This window comes from Hermetia illucens, chromosome 3 (assembly GCF_905115235.1).
Source record: "Hermetia illucens chromosome 3, iHerIll2.2.curated.20191125, whole genome shotgun sequence".
Lineage (NCBI taxonomy): Eukaryota > Metazoa > Arthropoda > Insecta > Diptera > Stratiomyidae > Hermetia > Hermetia illucens.
Genome location: NC_051851.1, coordinates 27,382,928 through 27,400,118, shown reverse-complemented (window position 1 = coordinate 27,400,118; position 17,191 = coordinate 27,382,928). Strand labels below are relative to the sequence as shown.

The following is a 17,191-nucleotide window of genomic DNA, read 5'->3' as shown; positions in this document are numbered from 1 at the left end:
CTCGCGGCTGACGGAACCTTGTCAACGAGGTGAATGAGGACCCGTGGGGACTTGGCTATAAGCTTGTCACCCGGAAGATCGGGGCTCTGCGGAGGCCCTGCATACTAAGTACCGACCAGATGGAGCGCATCGTGCGGGCATTGTTCCCCAGACATCCTGTGCGGGTTGATATCAATAGCGCGGAAAGTGTCGAGGATTGCCCCCTTTTCACAATGAGAGAGTTCGAAGAAGCAGTTCTCACTATGAAAAACAAGAAGGCGCCTGGTCCTGATGGCATTCCGGCGAAAGTTTTCAAACTGGTGTTCCGCCAACGCTCAGAATTGCTGCTTGGGGCCTTCAACTCTTGCTTGAAGGAGACCATTTTTCCTGTCGCTGGAAAGTGGCCAGACTCGCGTTGATTAACAAAGGTAAAGGAGACCCGGAGCTCCCGCCTGCATACCGACAGCTGTGGATGCTTGACACGGCCGGGAAAGTGCTCGAGAAGCTCATCAGGAGTAGACTTGCTGAAGCGACCCGGCCTGCCGCGGACATATCCGCAAGGCAGTTCGGGTTCTGAACAGGGAGATCCACAGTGGATGCTGTTATGGAGGTCGCAGATAGTGCTGACATATACAGCTATGCTAGGCATATTAGAAAAGTCATAGAAGAATAGAGGAGGAGGCTTCTAGGGAAACGAAACGAACTGATGCTGGTCCGTTTTTTGATATTGATGGACATACGGAAGAATAAAAGACGAAAATATATAGGTTTCAAAGTAAAGATATAAAAAAAATGTGAAACTTAAATTCTTGCTGAGAATGATAAGAAATAAAAACTCAAAAGCATTTGGATAATTTTTCAAGTAATATCTTTATTTTTAGTTAATTAGTTATGATACAATTGAAACAAATAAAAGAAATGATAGAATTACCGAATAAAATTATTAAAATATTAAAATAATATCATAAAATAATAAAATTTTCCTCTTTCATCCTCTTGTGACTACGATTCAGTCATAACTAAAACTGCACAGCTATAAGTAGATAAGTGTGTGATTAATTGAATATTCTAATAAGATAAAAGTTGTTCGTATCTTTATCAACGGCTTGAAACTAGAAAAGAAAGTAACGAAATTAAAAGTAAACACAAAAAGTTATAACAATGCTTCTAATTAGGAAAAAGCACAAACACTTTGAGGGCGGTTCGAAATTAAATCCCTTTCAAGTGTACACAAAATAATCTCAAGGAAGGTCAGAGAAATCATGGAAAAGATAGAACAATTACGATGGCAATATAATTCCTAAGATGGAAGCTTGTAGGATAAACAGCAAGGAAGATTGAAATTACCAAAAAGGGTTTTTTTTTTCATTCAGTACGCGCTTATTGTTTGGAGGGCTAAGAGGGGCAAGAATTTTACAGTCTTAGTCAGGATAATTGTGATTACCCGTGGCTAGTTTCGATTATGAATAAAGCATGTCCTGAAAAGTCAGGAAAAGAAGGCATAGAACACTTGAGTGTGGATACCGCAGAGGGTGTGCTTTTACCCCAAATGGAACATTTTTCGCCAAGCTTACTGTGCAACAGTTGAAACCGTGAGCAAAAAGAGTGAGAGTTCATCGTGGCCGAGGTCCTGCTGCACAGTATCCTTGCCTAAGTATCTGAGTATCTGCACTGAACTAAAATTTTCCTAACAATTGACACATTTACCTAACATTTCTTGCTTCAGGAAATTTATTTACTTTAATTGATTTTTAAGGTAATTTATTTTCAGCTTTTGTTTTGATTTTTTTTTGTAAATTTTATATCCTTAATTTGAATTTTTAATGTTTTAGTTAAAAAATATATTTATAGATAAAACGAATTGAATTCTAACTAACTAAATTTTTAACATCGGACACCATCACCTCTAGATCGGATGCGAAAGGATCGTCACTGTTGCGAGCTCGTCGTCGCGATTGGTCGTAACTACCCCCACCACCGTTACCGCCGCCACCGTGACCGTTACTATATCCCAAATTGTTGCTACCGCCCCCACCACCGTTGCTGGCCATCATCTTTGGCCACTCGAACTGTCTGGTTTCGTCACAGGCGGCAGTGTGCGGTCTTAGCAGGTTGTTAGTTGTTGCAGTTACACCACTATGACTATTGCTGTTACTAGGGCTAAAATGGTTGTTAGGGTTGTTAGTGTGATTAAAACTAGACGTGCTATGACTATGGTTAATGCTAAAGTTGTTCGTTGGAGCCGCTGTCGATTGGGATGGCTTGCTGGTGAGGCCTGAGTGTGACATTTGGCGTGCGAAGGCAATAGCTGCTTGCGCAGATGCGGCAGGCGTTACGGCAGTTATTGGCGGTGAATTGCTTAGGCTAGCGCGTGGGATGTTACTTATACTTCCTCGTGTTAGGGAGGAGGATTTCAAGTTGGTGCTGCTTGAGTTGCGCGAGAGATTTCCGCTACTTGTTCCTCCCTTGAGGTTCTGGTACGACCCAGACGATTCTCTTTTGAGATTGGCCGTTGAACCGCTATGGCGCTTCGAGGCCGATAGGTTGGTTCCAGTGCTTGACCTGGCCAGGTCGTGACTGTTGGTCGCTTTCAGATTCAAACTGCTACGTTTTTTCGTGGCCTTGGTCATGTAGCCATGGCCGCTACTTGTGGATGGAATCAGATTCTGAGTACTGCCGAAGTTCCGGCTAAGGTTCATTGAGTTGCTACCACTATTCCGACGACTACGGGATGAGGGTTGTTGTTGCGAGTGGTGCGGATAACTACTATTCGTGACTGAATTGCTACGACTATAACTACTGGCTTGAGGCTTGGTTGGCGAATTTTGGCGATCCAGGTGGCTGTTGCTGGCACTACGGTTCATGCGGAATGTTGACGATTTGGATGTACTGGGGGTGGGTTCACCAGCAGTTGGTTCGAGTGGATTAGGGATTCCGTCTCCACTGGAGGATTTCTTGAGATTCTCATAGTATGGCCCATCTTTTGATTTGGGATTTAGTGTTTCGTAGTTTGGCTCGGAGTCTACGATGGGAGTGTTGATTTCGTCTTCATTCGACTTGATTAGTAAAGCCGCTCTTCGGCCACCTGATTTATTGCCGCTGTTCCCAGAATTAGGGGCAGCTGCCACTCGCTTTTTATCTATTGTTCTGGTTTTTCGCTTTTTCTTTCCCAAAGCCCCTCCTATGACATGAGTTTTAACAGTTGAATTTTTTGATAATTTGAGAGAGAATTTGAATGGTGGTTTATAGACGACTTGCAGTTTGACTTTCTCATTACTGAGATTTCCTAGAGACTTGGTCTTCTTCGGAGATTGCTGAACTAATCTCTCCGGTGTTGATTGGCTCTTGCTGATAACCTTTCGCACTTTAGACGAGTGTTCAATATGGGAAAGCGGTTGTGCCACCAATGGTGATTCCAGCAACCACTTTTGAACGCGTCCAAATGTGTTCGTATGAGTTCCGGTGTTGGCATTGCCCGAGTAATCGATGACTTCCTTATGCTTCTTGCCCTTCTTTGATTTACTTCCACTGTCCGCACTCTTCTGTTGAAGTTCTTCATTGGGTACGGAGACACGATTCTTCTTACGGCTGGTTCGTTTCAATAGTTCACTACCACGTTTCGTCACTTTTCCTGAGATGATGCCTGCTGCAGATTTTGAGTTGCTTGTCGTGGCCGCAGCGGATGTAGGATGGGTGATACCACCTTTAGCAGTTTGAGGTAGTGCTCCCGTTTTGCCGGTTGCTCCGGCCGTTTTCGATTTTGACCGTTCGCCCCGGACTTTTTTCTTGAATGGAACCTTTGTGCGAACTGCTGTGTGCACTATTACGCCGTTGTTGTCGTCCGGTAAGCGAACCGTTTCGGTTGTTGCACTGTGGATTATTGTTACTGATTTCAATTTCAGGTTGGATCGTTTTCCTAGCACTTTTGCAACTATCACCTGCAAGGAGAAAGCGAAAGAACATTTATTGAAAGTGCTTTTATTAGCGTCGGAAAAAAATAATTCTAGCGATAAATTTGAACTAATTTGATTAAAATGAAGTGAAGGGATAAGTCTTGTAAATGGATGGGAATTAAATGTGGGCTACGTTTTCAACAGATAACAACTGACCTTTAAAATGTTACTAGAATTGATGGATGGGTACTTTGTTTGATAATACGTTCTAAGTGTGTATGTGTCGAGTTAAGCTCTGCCAAAGACCGTTTGAAAAAGGAGAAAGGGAAGGCCACTATAGTTAAAGGGGTTATGCGGTATCTAAGCCCCTCAGGGGTTAGGTAGAGAATACGATTAAAATTTCCTTCAAAGCCTATTTGTCCGAAGTAGTGGACGTGAATCCATGATTCGCATCTGTTGCTCTTGGCTAAAATTTGGCGCCAATATTCCCTAAATGTCCCGTTCACGATATATGGAGTGGCGTCTCCGAGGTGTCCCAGCATAGTTCCGACCTTTTAGATGGCATTATATTTGCGTTCTAGGAGTAGTTCCGAGAAAGCTTCTTTGCAAAGAACGAACTGTCAATGACCGGTACACTTTGGAGCACACTGGAAGTCTCTGAAGACGTTGACAGCTCTCCCCCGACGTCGATGGGGAGATTTGTGCCTGGCTCTGCCGCGGTGATATTTGTGGCGTGTAACCAATCCCTTCAGAACTCTGGCCAGGTAGTGTGTATTGAACCGGCATTAGTAGACTGCGTCGTTCCGACCAAGCGCTGATCTGTCCGTGAGTTTCAGGATCAAATAAAAATTGGTCACCCTTCAGGGAACTGGGAGAGGAGCTTCTTCCTAAAGGTGCATCCGTCACTGACTATTGCAGCTCACTCTCTTCCACACAATGCGTTGGTACAATTTCCATATATAATAAAAGGGTAAAACCAAGGAAGTATTAGGGAAAGAGGAAGAACTCGTTCTATTTCGACGCAGTACCAAATTATGTTGCTCCTCGCAGCATCCATTGAAGGAGTTATTCACGGCTGAAAAACCCAATAAGATACCAGGATCCACACGGTTATAGAGGAAGTCTCGCAAACTGATACGCCCACCTTTGCAGAGACGGGAATTCAAGAACTCTAAAAAGTTTTCGTTTCGGAAAGAATTCATCGAAACTGAGCATATTGCTTTGGATATATGCTTAGTGGGAGCGTCGGTTCGTGGTAAAACCGACGAGGGAAAGGTTATCTAGAAATGCACAGTACTTATGAAGCGTATGCGATTTACAACCCTAATTCAGAAAAAGCGCAACAAAGCCATGCAAAATGAGCTGATGGAATTAGAAGCGTTCCTGGACCACAATTCCCTCTAAGGGCGGACATTAACAGTGTCAGAAAATGCGCGAAAAGCAGAAGAAATCGCTCTTTCCGTTGAAAACACCGTAAGCGGCAAACATTTCGCATACTGTGGAGTGAACTCGGGAAAGAAAGAAAAGAGGAAGATGCATTTGAAGGAAACTTTATCCCGGCAGTTTCTAGGGCTTTTATCTGAGCCCTGACGGAAGGCGAAGAAAGACAATAAAAAACAAGCCGCGTCGATAGAAAAAAGTCTGCTCAAAGCGAAGCCGGATATGAATGATGGAGCTACAAAGACAAAAGCGAGGAAACGAAGGACTGACTGACAGCTCTGCTCAATCAACCTAAGGGCTTCTGCGGAAATCCTCAGCGGGATTCGTGATAAGATCAAGCCCGAAGATAACGGAGTATAAATTTCTTTCGCAAGAAAAACGAAGGGTGGCGGAGTCCTAGTTGAATTAGGTCTGAAGACAATCGACAGCTGTACGTACTCTGCGGCACCTAGGTGGGAGTGGGACGACAGGATCTCATTTCCAGCCTAAAGCCCGTGCGCTCTCTGGAAAATTAAAATCTTGACTGGTTTAGAAGAAAGACCGAAGTGGAAGGGCCTATGGAGTGCGAATTTCCAGAATGCTCGGAGAGGTATCACCTCTGCGAATTCTTAACGCAAAAAAACTTATTGTGGTGCAGAGAATTCAAAATTGCCTGCAAGACTATGAAGGGTATGAATACGTGTAGTACCTAACCAAGTGTTACCGGTAATAGACTATGGGGCACACATCTACGACCTACTGGCGATTAGATAAGAGTGCAGCGTATTGCAAATTCGGTCAGGTAAGTGAAAGGTCCACGGTGTTCCTAGTGAAGATTGGTCGGAACTTTTGGAAAAGACAGAACCGCATTGGAGGCTAGTGCGAAATGAACCTAATAACTACAGCTTGCAGACCTTGCATCGTACGGGCATTTTTCCATGCGTATCCCATCCGGGTTGTCTATAACAATGTTGAAGATGCCTTCGATTGGTCATTTTTTACAATGAAACAGCTGGAAGAGGCAGCCATCTCTATGAAAAATGAGAAGGTACCAGGATCTGACGGTATCTTGGCAGAGTTATATTAATTGGTGTTCCACCATTGCTCGGTGCATTCTATGCTTGCCTGAAGAGTGGGAGGATCCTTTTTTAATTGTCACTGGAAGGTGACGAGGCTTGTACTGGTCGGCGAAGGCACAGGAGACCTTGGGTTGTTGTCTGCAAAGGTTATCTAGATGATGGGGAATTACGACGGTTGGGAAGATGTCCTTGATATGATCCTACTGACTAACAATGGAACTTTTAAGGTAGTGAACTAGAGAGGTCCTTCAAGGATCCCAGTTTAATGATTTCTAGTTTAAATCTTACTGCAGAGGTCCCTTTCTCTTTCAGAGACTCCAGGAGGATTGCATGGATTTGGCCAAGCTGCCAAGAACAAAGTCTTTGAAACCGTCCTTAAAGTCGTATGCCTAGTTGACTACAGTGAAAATTTTTGCCACTTTAGTGGAATGAATATCTGTCCAATATCAGTAAGCTGATCAATGAGGTCTTCAATGTCTGACACAGGCAGCCATGCAAACATTGCCGGAAGTGGGAATCTTCTGGTGAGACCTTGAAGTTCCTCGCTCTTCCCCGCTAGCGAAGATGACTGTGAGTCCGGGTCCGGCTTGGTGGTTATGGAGCCCAATTTATTTAAAAATATTCAGTTGGTAATCGCTAGTGATGAGATTAGCTGCGCCATAAACAGCTTGTTTTTCTGCTCCTGAAACAGCAAGAAAGGATTGCTCCGTGGCTTGACCTTCTAGAGACGCGTGTGTGTGATTCTTATATAAAAAGCGGGCAAGCGTAGCTATAAGTCAGCGAAGGACTTTTGGCCAATCAGTCTCACTTACACTTAAGGACCATAGAAACGGCGCTGACCCTTCTTCAAATCTCAGTACGGCTACCTCAAAGGTAAATCCATAGAGACCGCTTTTTTCAGGTAATTATAATAGTACAGTTTAGTGGTTGTTGCACTGCAGAAAACTTTAACTGCCTTCCTGGATATAGAGGGAGCATTCAGCAACGTGAATAGCAAAGTCATCAAGAAAGCTCTAACAGAATAGGATTCGAGGGTGCTTTACGCAATGGTTACTAATCATGTTAGGAGCCAGGATAATCAAATTAAATCTCTCTTTTAGGCACGTTTCGAAGGGATTAGCCTTCAGGTTGGTCCAAGTCTTCATTGCTTGCTTCAAACCTGTTAGCTATACCATTCAAATCTAGTGCCTTGTTGCCCTACGAAATTCTTCTCGTAGTTCCCCCTGCAGTTGCTGAAGGGAATTATGCACTCGTTGAGCTGGACCATCGTTTGTCTTGCGATGTTTTGGTGGTGAGGAAACAGAGTGGAAATAATCTGTTTCAGGAGGCCCGGGCAGGTCACCTGATGCGAACTTGCCTTTCTTCATTACGACACGGCAGACCACATCATTCGACGCAAAGAACGAAGCCTGCAGACAATATATCCAATGTGCAACCAGAGCAAATGTGCAAACCAGAACCCGAAAGTTGCTGAACATTAATGAAAATCTAGCTAATAGAAACACCAGACAAGCGTATAGACTAGTGACTACAATTAAGAACGGTTATCAACCCAGGACTAATCTCTGCAAGGACAAAAATGGACACATCATCAGCGATGCCGACAGGATCAACAAACGCTAGGCGTCCTATTTTGAAGAGCTTCTGAATTCAACACCTGGTGTCCCCATATAAGTAACGCAAATCCGACAGCAGAAGAAGTTGATTTCGCCGTGCCGGACGAGACTCCAGCCGAGCTGTCAAAATCCGGTGGAACGGGTCTAATAAATGCGATACACCAACTAGTGCTGCGAATCTGGGAAGATGAGGAGATACCAGACGACAGGCGCAGGAGCATCATCTGTCCCATGCACAAAAAGGGAGATAGATTGCGCTGTGGAAACTACGGAAGCATTTCACTAATCTGATCGTCTTATAAAATACTGACGAAAATTCTGGAGAATAGAATAAGACCATACGTCGAACACTCTTCGGCGAGTACCAAGGCGGTTTAAGGCCGGGTCGCTCCACAACCGACCAGTTTTTTACCGTTAAACTAATCCAGCAAAAGTGCTGGGAATATAACGTTGACGTGTATTAAATCTTTGTCAATTTCAAGTAGGCATACGACAGTATAGATCGTGGAATACTGCACAAAATAATGCTGCAATTTGGTATACCAGCTAAACAAGTACGACTGACAAAGATAGCTATGACTTACTCCATCTGACAGGTCAGGATCCAGAGCAGGTTGAAACACGTACCGGTTTGAAGTAGGGTGACCGACTGGCGCCGACGCTCTTCAACCTAGCACACGAATACGTCATTCAAGCAATGGATACCAACACCAGGAGGACGCTACTCATTAAGTTGACCCAATTGTTAGTGTACGCAGCTGACTAAACATCATGTCCCGAAAACTGACCGACGTAGAGGAACTTCTGCATACTGCATACTGCCACTGCTGCAAAACAAGTTGGACTACGCATCAATGAGGACAAAACGAAAATAATGATGCAATCAGGATGTAGGACACCAGCTCATTCGAGCATCATCGTAGGGAAGTTCAACATCGAATTCATGGACAGCTTTATATATCTGCGTAGTAGCCCGTCAAAGGATGCCAATGAGAGTGACGAGGTATGGTAAAGCGAGGAATACAGTTAGCGAATAAGACTTTCTTCTTGGTCCTTCTCATATTGAAATCGAAGCATGTGTACAGCAACACTAAACTCCGCGTATATAGGGCCATCATACGACCAGTGCTATGCTATGGATGCCAAACCTGCACCCTAATCCAAGCCTCCGAAAATTTGGTAAACACATTCGAAAGGAAAGTCCTTCGGCGAATTTCCGGAGCAGTTCGAGATTGTGATGGATGGCGCATCCGGTACAGCTATGAGTTGTGTGAACTATACGATGACCCGATGAATAAGCGACGATCGTATGGCTAAAAAGGTTATGAATGGACAACGTGTCGACGGAGCGGAAATTACGAGAAAGAGAGCACAATGTAGTGAGTGGGAGAGCACAATATATATGGACGCTGAGCAACTAAGGGGCTTCCAAGACTGGAGGACGCGGTCACGTGCCCAAGATAATTGGAGGACAACGATCCAGGCGGCCAAGGCTGATGTCGGGGTGTAGTGCCACGATGATGATGATGAAAGTGACGGTTAAGGAGCCTTTTACTCCTACAGGAAAAGAGAAGAAGAAAATGAGGTCTCTGTCCGAGGATGGTTCTCCGGATGAATACTATCGAGTTTCGTCTCATCCGTCTGGTGATATTGTGTGGTCGCCAGCGCTGAATAAGAAATGCAATAAATCCATGTTTAATAATATACAGAGAATCGCATATGCAGGTGCCCCACGGCCATAGTAAGATCCTAGACGGAGTACCTGGTGCATTGTTGGCATTTAAAACAAATTACGCCACACGTAAACGCAGCTGGAAGGAGGATTTTGCAGTGGGCTTTCTAACTAGCGCAGTGTAATGCAGTTACAACACATTAATTGATAGATCAAACAGGGTCTGTGGAATCGGAGCGGAAGTACTGACGATACTGGCACCTAGTCGAGGGTTAGGGCATGATACGAGCTCCCGGCGTAACATAGTCATTCTGATCGACAGTCGCTATCTACGGCTTGCAGTCAGTGTCAACATCCCCTAGGTGGGTGGGTATGGTAATGCAGAGACGCGTTGAATAGTCTGGGTGACATGCTCAAAGACGCCTCCTTCTGGGCTCCCAGCCATAGGAGCGGACCGACGAACTTGTCAGGCAAAATTCGGATTTTATCACTGAGGGTGGACGGTACTCCCACTATTTGAGACCCGCTAAGTCCAGATGGTGAACGCGTTAAGTCAAACTAAATCTGGCCCGCCTACAACAAAGTCCGATCACAGCAGTTTTTGGTCCACACGCCCGCAACCACGTACAAGATCACAGCGATTTGCATGAGGCACTGGTCTATAGGAGATCATACCGCCTGACAGTTGAAGCTGCGAAAAGGTGGGAAAGAAACAAACAATTCTTTGATGACCTTAAAGAGATTTCTGATTGTAGGGTAGTGGAGTGGCTATCATTCGTTCTATTCGTTCACTACGGGTTAACTCGGAAGAGTCGGCTAGATTCTGCTTCCCTTGTCCTTTTACAGCAGTCACAGTCCGAGGAGTTTGCGGCTCACCACATTGCGAACCGTGCTCCTTGGAGCGGGCACACATACCTTCCGTGACTAAACATAATTTTTGCAGGATGAAAGCAAGGAAAGGAAGATGCATGCACAGGTTGGAAATGAGTAGGTAAGACTAAGAAAGTTCGAGTATGAATGCAGTTTATTGGAGGAACTAGCCAGTAATTATTAATTTAATAGTGAAATTTTTGGCAAACACATACGCCATTGCTGAGAGGGTATGACAGGGACTTAATTTCCATTGAAATCCAAAGTGAACTTACAGGAAGACATGCAGGACTGCTACAAGCCTACCATGAAAATGAAAATGTTTTGGTATTGCCCTGAAGAAAAATCCATGCGAAGTGGGAGAGAGAAATTTGACTCTGTAATATCCTTCGGGTGCCGGTTGTTCTCATTCCGCCGAACCAATCTTTTAGTACATAAAATGAAGATTACCATTTCAGCAATATTTGTCAATGACTACCTACTCAAGCAGCATTTAGAGCGGTCCTTTATATTTCGTCAAATGATACGATTCCTCCAGCTACCATCACGTCAACATCCCAGAACATCATTCAAACATTCAAAAGGATCACATTACCTACTTTTCATTCATATCCGTGCACAGGCTTTGAAAATAAAACATCCTTGCTAACAATATTACAAAATCGTAAACATTCTCTTTGAAATTCTTTAGTGGTCGTCACTCGTCGTTTATTTCGTCCATTAATTGAGGGAGCTCAGGCGTAAAGCGGAGAAATAAAATACAATCTCGTTTTCTGCAGCCTTGGAGGCTTTTTCATTTTCAAATCATCCGGAGTTGGGGAGGGGATTGAGGCTAGCGTGGGCGGAGAGCGTGGCGAAATTAGCAGAGAAGCACTAGGATCGTTTCGAATTTCGAGTCAATATTAAATGCAGAAAGAACATTATTCATTTGTATCGCGTAATAGGAAACACAACACTTATTGTCAAAGAAGCAGCAGAAATGATTTACTCCTCGGGCTTTTTGATTGTCCTTTTTCGGGCTTAACTAGAAGCATTTAGGACTCGTGCCTGGCTTGATATTGTTCGGTGAGCTAGTGGAAAGTGGTGCGTCATTTCGTTTTATGCTTGCAAACACCCTCTATCCGGGCCCTCGTCCTCAGATCCTGACTACGAACTTTTATTTTTATGGGAACAATTTAGCACCAGGAGCAGCCATCCATTTCTATACCTCCATAGATATATGAACGTATTTATGCCTATCGTCCTTTCTCAAGAACCAGCAGAAATTTTATGGTTCAGAGCTGCCGTACGCTTTAGTCATCCTTTTTGCACCCAATGCTCGGAGAGGTGCTTCGCTCCGAATGAACGACAAATACGACAGGATAAGTGGGTTGTCGATGCTGCAGAGTGAAGCTTCCTTGCTGGAGGCTGAATTTTTATTGATGGCTAGCAGTACTTGTCCTTAATACAAGAAATGTTTAGGCGATTTTCTGCGCCCACCACCACAATTCGTATTGATGGAAACTCGTCCAAACGTTTCGAGCACAAGGTCAAGGCTTGACAGCTTTTTTGAAAAGCCAACCCTGTTCCAAATGAGAAATATCCGAAAATGTCCTTGCAATCGTCGTCATTTACGCCATGAAATAAATTCGAATTTTCTACTGAACGTCGGTGGTCCTAAGAAGTTCAAGGATTTCATAGAATCTCCGCCGTGGCCAATAAAAAAATCGTTGCAAAAGGCTTTGTCCTATTTTAGAGACCCATAATAAATGCGAACGCTTTATTAAATATGACGACCGTTGGAGTTATGACCAAGGATATACGCAGATACCTACCTACCCTGGCGGAGTGTAGTATGCGGTTTCGGCACGTTTTGCTCCGCAGGCAGCCCAGCCATTGTGCTATAGCTTCATCAAGGCTAGATGTTATGGCTCCGCCCGCTGAAGATGAAGAGATCAATTCCAGCAGAAAGAGTTTCCATTGGGAACAGGGTGGAATTGTTCGCGTGCTAATAAAGGAGCTCGAGGAAGGTAATTAAAAAGCGAAATGACTAGCACGTTTATGCGTTCGGGGATTCGGGATTTTCTAAATGAGATTTATTTTATTTTCAGTACATAACAGTAAATCGAGCAATACGACTTGAAGTGAAGCTGGACTGGATTACAGGAACATCTACTATTGCAGAGGATTACACATTTATGGACTTACGTCGCTTGCGAATCTGCTTAAGGACAGTTCTGACTACGAAGTTTACCGTGCGATAAACCTTTCGTTTTCGGTTTGGAGGTTCGAAATTGTTTATTAAATTGTGGTAGAAAGGAAGAAATCTGTGGTTACTTACCAAAATGGTAATTATTCCAGCCATTGAAATACCAACAATATACCAGTTGGCGAGGAGCCAGTTCTTGAATGATGCTATGCTTTCTTCGGAGAGAAGAAGTTTTCTTAGCGTTGCTAGTGGGCCGGAAGGATCAACTTCACGGCACTTCTGGAAGACATCACAATATCTGGAAGAAAAATTATAATTTAATTCTAGGATTACTGCAGGACATCCAGGCAGAACTTACCCATTATAGTCATTGCATGGTGTCCCTGGTTTGGCAAACATATCCGGAACATCATACGGAGGATCATTCCATTCAAAGGAACTCTTGCATGGGTTTCCTTCGCCCGGCAGTTTACAGCACAGTTCACATGATTTTGTTTTCGGATCATTCGGCCCGGGAAGACATTGACATGATTCTAGCCCATATGCTAAACATATTGAGCCGGTACACTCTCCCATATAACACACAAACTCCTTATTGCATATTGTCTTGTTCGGCTTATTCACTGATGGTGGACATTGTGGCATGCGACCATCGCAGAAGCTTGGATCACGGCATCCGTTGTCATCGCGACACTTATTACCAAACTTGAGTGCACAATCGGTGGTGCAGCAAGGACCTTGCGATGGACTGCACAAAGCCCGTGGTGTGAGGGTGCAAGGTCGCTCGTCGGATCGCGGGTGTCGCGACATGGGGAAGCAACAAGAATCCTTGCAGTCCTCTTCCCATCCGCAGTCGCATTGTTCCCCTGGCTCCACTACTCCGTTGCCGCATATTGAATGTTGCGGTTCGGTGAAACATCCTTTGGCACTTCGAGCCTTGGCATTGAGGACAGGCTCGATGGACTTCAGCGAACATGGTGAGAATTTGTTATTGTTCTTCTTGTCACCGGAGGTCGCGCGCGCGAACATAATATAGTTGCCATCTTCACCTCCTGGGGTACATTGTTCTGGATCGTGCTGTAAAGAAAGAAAAAATAAATCATTGAGAAATATTGGCAACGAGAGGAGGAGCAGGGGGAAGGGTTATTTTTACAAATGGTTTGAGAACCAAGCAGCATTGATAAAATAGTTTGATAACTCGTGAAGTCGTGACAAAATGAAGAGGGGCATTTTCTTTGTCGCTAGAAAGTGATGTGCAGAGGCGACGAGGAGACAGACGGGGCAATAACGCTATCGTCTCCCTCGGGCACCATCCTGTCGTGCTGGGGGAGCCTGTGATACTTTACTACTATACTAAGGGTATCAAAAAAAAACCAAAGGATTTTAACACCCCAAGTGGTAAGAGGTCACAGACTTCGAATCCATCCGCGACTTTGAGAAATCAGGTCGTGGCCGAGGCACGGATTTTAGAGTTCTCACCACATTCATGTTTCCCCACGGAGAAATCTGTGGAAGACAGGTTCTCCGCTTCAGTGGAAAACCTACACCCCGGTCAACCAAAAAGGATAGTACAGAAACTCTTTTAATGAGAGGAACTGGAAACCTGAGTGCGGCCGGTCTGCCGGTGACAGTGTTACCTAACTCTTACAAAAAACGGGAGAGCAAGGGTCGGCAGAAGGAGACTTCAGCCGCAAAGGAGAAGGGACCACAGGCTTGCCTGTCAGAATCTGCTCTTCCGTACCTACCAGCAGCTGGTGGTTTGGACGTAACTGGTCTAACTCCGGTATGTGGAAACAGATCTACGCAGCCCGCACAAGGTGAACCTGGGAGGGCTCACAGCCGACGACAACGGAAGGCACTGCGAAAGAAGAGAAGTTTCTTGGGAATGAGGAAATGGTCGTTCCTACACCATCAAGTGTGGCGATCTGCAGAGAAATCGGACGCAAGAAAACAGAACAGAAGGTGAGGACAAGCTGGTAACCCCGGTGAGATTCACACTGAATGCAGCAGACTTTTCAGTTAGCGGCGGTTTCATATTATACTGCACTTAAGAGTTAGTCAAATTAACCTGCAGCATACCAAAGTCACTTCTTATCAACTGGCATCAAGGCTGGTAAATTTGCAGGGCTGTCCTTATATATTTTTGGTTTAAGAGCCATGGGTTTGTTTTAACAGAATCTGTGGTATTGGATTAGTCGAAGGGACTAGGATCTTCTCCGATGAGATATCCTTGAGACCGAAGGCCTGCATTCTGATGTCAAAGTTGTCAGAGGCAACCATGCTGAGGCAATTCTGCTCCCAGGGCCTTGTTGCGGTCAACTTACAATACCAGGTTAATGGTAAAAGGAGAAACGCCATAGTTGCTTCTTGTTCTTTTACCGACGCAAGAACTAAGGGATCTGGTAGTGTATGCAGAATCAAGGGGTCTTGAACTCTTAATAGGTTGTAATGCGAATGCTTAGCATGTTTATTTGGGAAGTAGCAAACGCCATCCTAGAGGAGAGAAGCTGTTTGATTTTATCATTTTAGCTGGTCTGAGAGTTGATTAGAGACTGCAAGTGCTAGATGAAGTCTCACCCTCAGATCACCGTTACCTACAATTTAGTCTGACTATTTCAGACGAACAGTCAGTGATACAAAGACGGAATCCTAGGAAGACAGATTGGACAAAGTTCAATGAACTTTTTGGCGTGGATACTAAGAACTCCTTTGATGATAGAAGATCAATTGGAAACTCTGAATCGCACACTTTTAGAGTGTCTTGAAGGAGTTCCATGGTGGAACCGAGAACTGCAAAGACTCAGGAAATCAACCAAATGACTTTTAAAACGTGCTTGCAAAAGCAATAAGGAAGAAGACTGGGTTAACTTTCGGAACTCACAACGTGAATCTAAGAGGCTCGTAAAACATTTTAGAGCGTACTGTGAGGAACTGGACGGTTAAAGGGAGACTTGCAGGCTGTGTAGAGTCCTTAATAAGGATGAGTCGGCCAGGTTGGACGATCTTAGAAAATCGGATGCTACTTTCACGAACTCCAGAGATGAGTCTATACGGACTCTCTTGGAAGTACACTACCTGGGAGTACAGGTCTCAGAAGTGGGAGGACGGGAATTGGCGGTTTCTGCAATCTTTTCAACACGAAGGTATTGCGAGGGGAATTGGGACACTGCACGAGCGGTTGTTACCAATGAAGAGACGAGAGCTGCTATACTATCATTCGAACACTTCAAAGCACCTAGCATGGATCCACCCAGCGATGTTAAAGGAGTGTACAGAGCTGCGACTTCTAAGAAATATCTTTCGTGGATGTCTTGCTCTAGGCTGCGTACCTTCCTCTTGGCAGAAGGTTACGGTAGTCTTCATGCCTAAGCCTGGGAAAGATAACTACTCAAATGCAAAGAATTGCAGGCAAATCAGCGTAACATCATTTTCGCTGAAATGTCTGGAGAGACTGGTTGAGCGTCACATTCGCGAGAAGGCGCTAAGGTCGTACCCATTAAATGAAAATTAACATGTTTTCCCGTGAGACTGCTCTTGACTCTTTGGTTTCAAAGATAGAAGATGCAGCCCTGAAAGGCGAGTAAGCGATGGGTGTGTTCGTAGACATTGAAGGGGCGGTTGACTGTGCGCCCTTTGAAAAGATGCCGCCAGAAAGCATGGTGTTGATAAACCATTAATAAAGCGGATATATGCTAACGTAGAGGTCGCTGTCTGCTGAAGTGGGTGTTGATGGCTACCCAACAAGGAAACGACGAATGGCTGCCCTCAAGGAGGTATACGCCATTTCTGTGGAGTATGCTGAACTGTAGAATCTGTCATTACATGCTCAAGCTTATGCAGTTGATATGACTTTTCCAGTTATTGGTCCAGATCTAAGAATGATGCGAAGAAATACACAATGTGCCGTTGATTTGATTGACAGTTGGTGCCTCAGGCATGAACTTTCAATAAATCCAAATAAAACCTCAATGGTATTATTTACAAAAAGGAGGAAACTAAATGGTGTCCACCTTCCAGAAACGAGGGGTACAACACTGCAACTCTAGGAGGAAGTGAAATATCTGGCAGTTATTCTACATAAGAAGCTTCTTTGGAACAAACTTGTAGAGGTAAAAAAGAAACGGGTTCTAACAGCTCATGGGCTGTGTAGGACGACATGGGGACTTATTTAGCCCTCAGGTAGTAATGTGGACATATGTTGCTATCATTCGGCCGGTGTTCGCTTGTGCATCCGTAGTGTGATGGATTAAGGCGAAACAAAAGAGTTTTCGCTGTAAACTAGCTACACGGCAAAGAACTATGTTTTTGCATATTACCGGTGACATGAGCACCGGATCACTTGGGAGCCTATACCAGCTCCGCGAGGCTGGCAGCAAATTTCTCTCGGCGGGTTGTTCGTAGGCCGAGTAGGACGAGAGGCGAGACTTGAGTCCAGGACGGATCGTTAAGTGCCACAATGGCGGCTTTCAGCGTCC

General features: G+C 44.6%; 1 protein-coding gene across 2 annotated transcripts in view; it reads right to left on the bottom strand.

The window, feature by feature from the left end:
• Positions 1 to 222: 222 nt before the first annotated feature.
• The window catches only part of LOC119650921 (disintegrin and metalloproteinase domain-containing protein 10), a 649,135-nt gene continuing 632,166 nt past the window's right edge, over positions 223 to 17,191 (bottom strand). The window contains exons 9-12 of one of the 2 annotated variants that reach the window (XM_038054147.1): positions 13,075 to 13,793; positions 12,849 to 13,014; positions 12,716 to 12,773; positions 3,535 to 3,917 (exon numbers count right to left, since the gene is read on the bottom strand). In XM_038054147.1, coding sequence (XP_037910075.1) covers positions 3,685 to 3,917; positions 12,716 to 12,773; positions 12,849 to 13,014; positions 13,075 to 13,793 — 1,176 coding nt within the window. In that variant the 3' untranslated portion in view covers positions 3,535 to 3,684. Of the gene's footprint in view, positions 3,918 to 12,715; positions 12,774 to 12,848; positions 13,015 to 13,074; positions 13,794 to 17,191 lie in introns of both variants that reach the window. The other variant, XM_038054146.1, reaches the window with a different exon arrangement.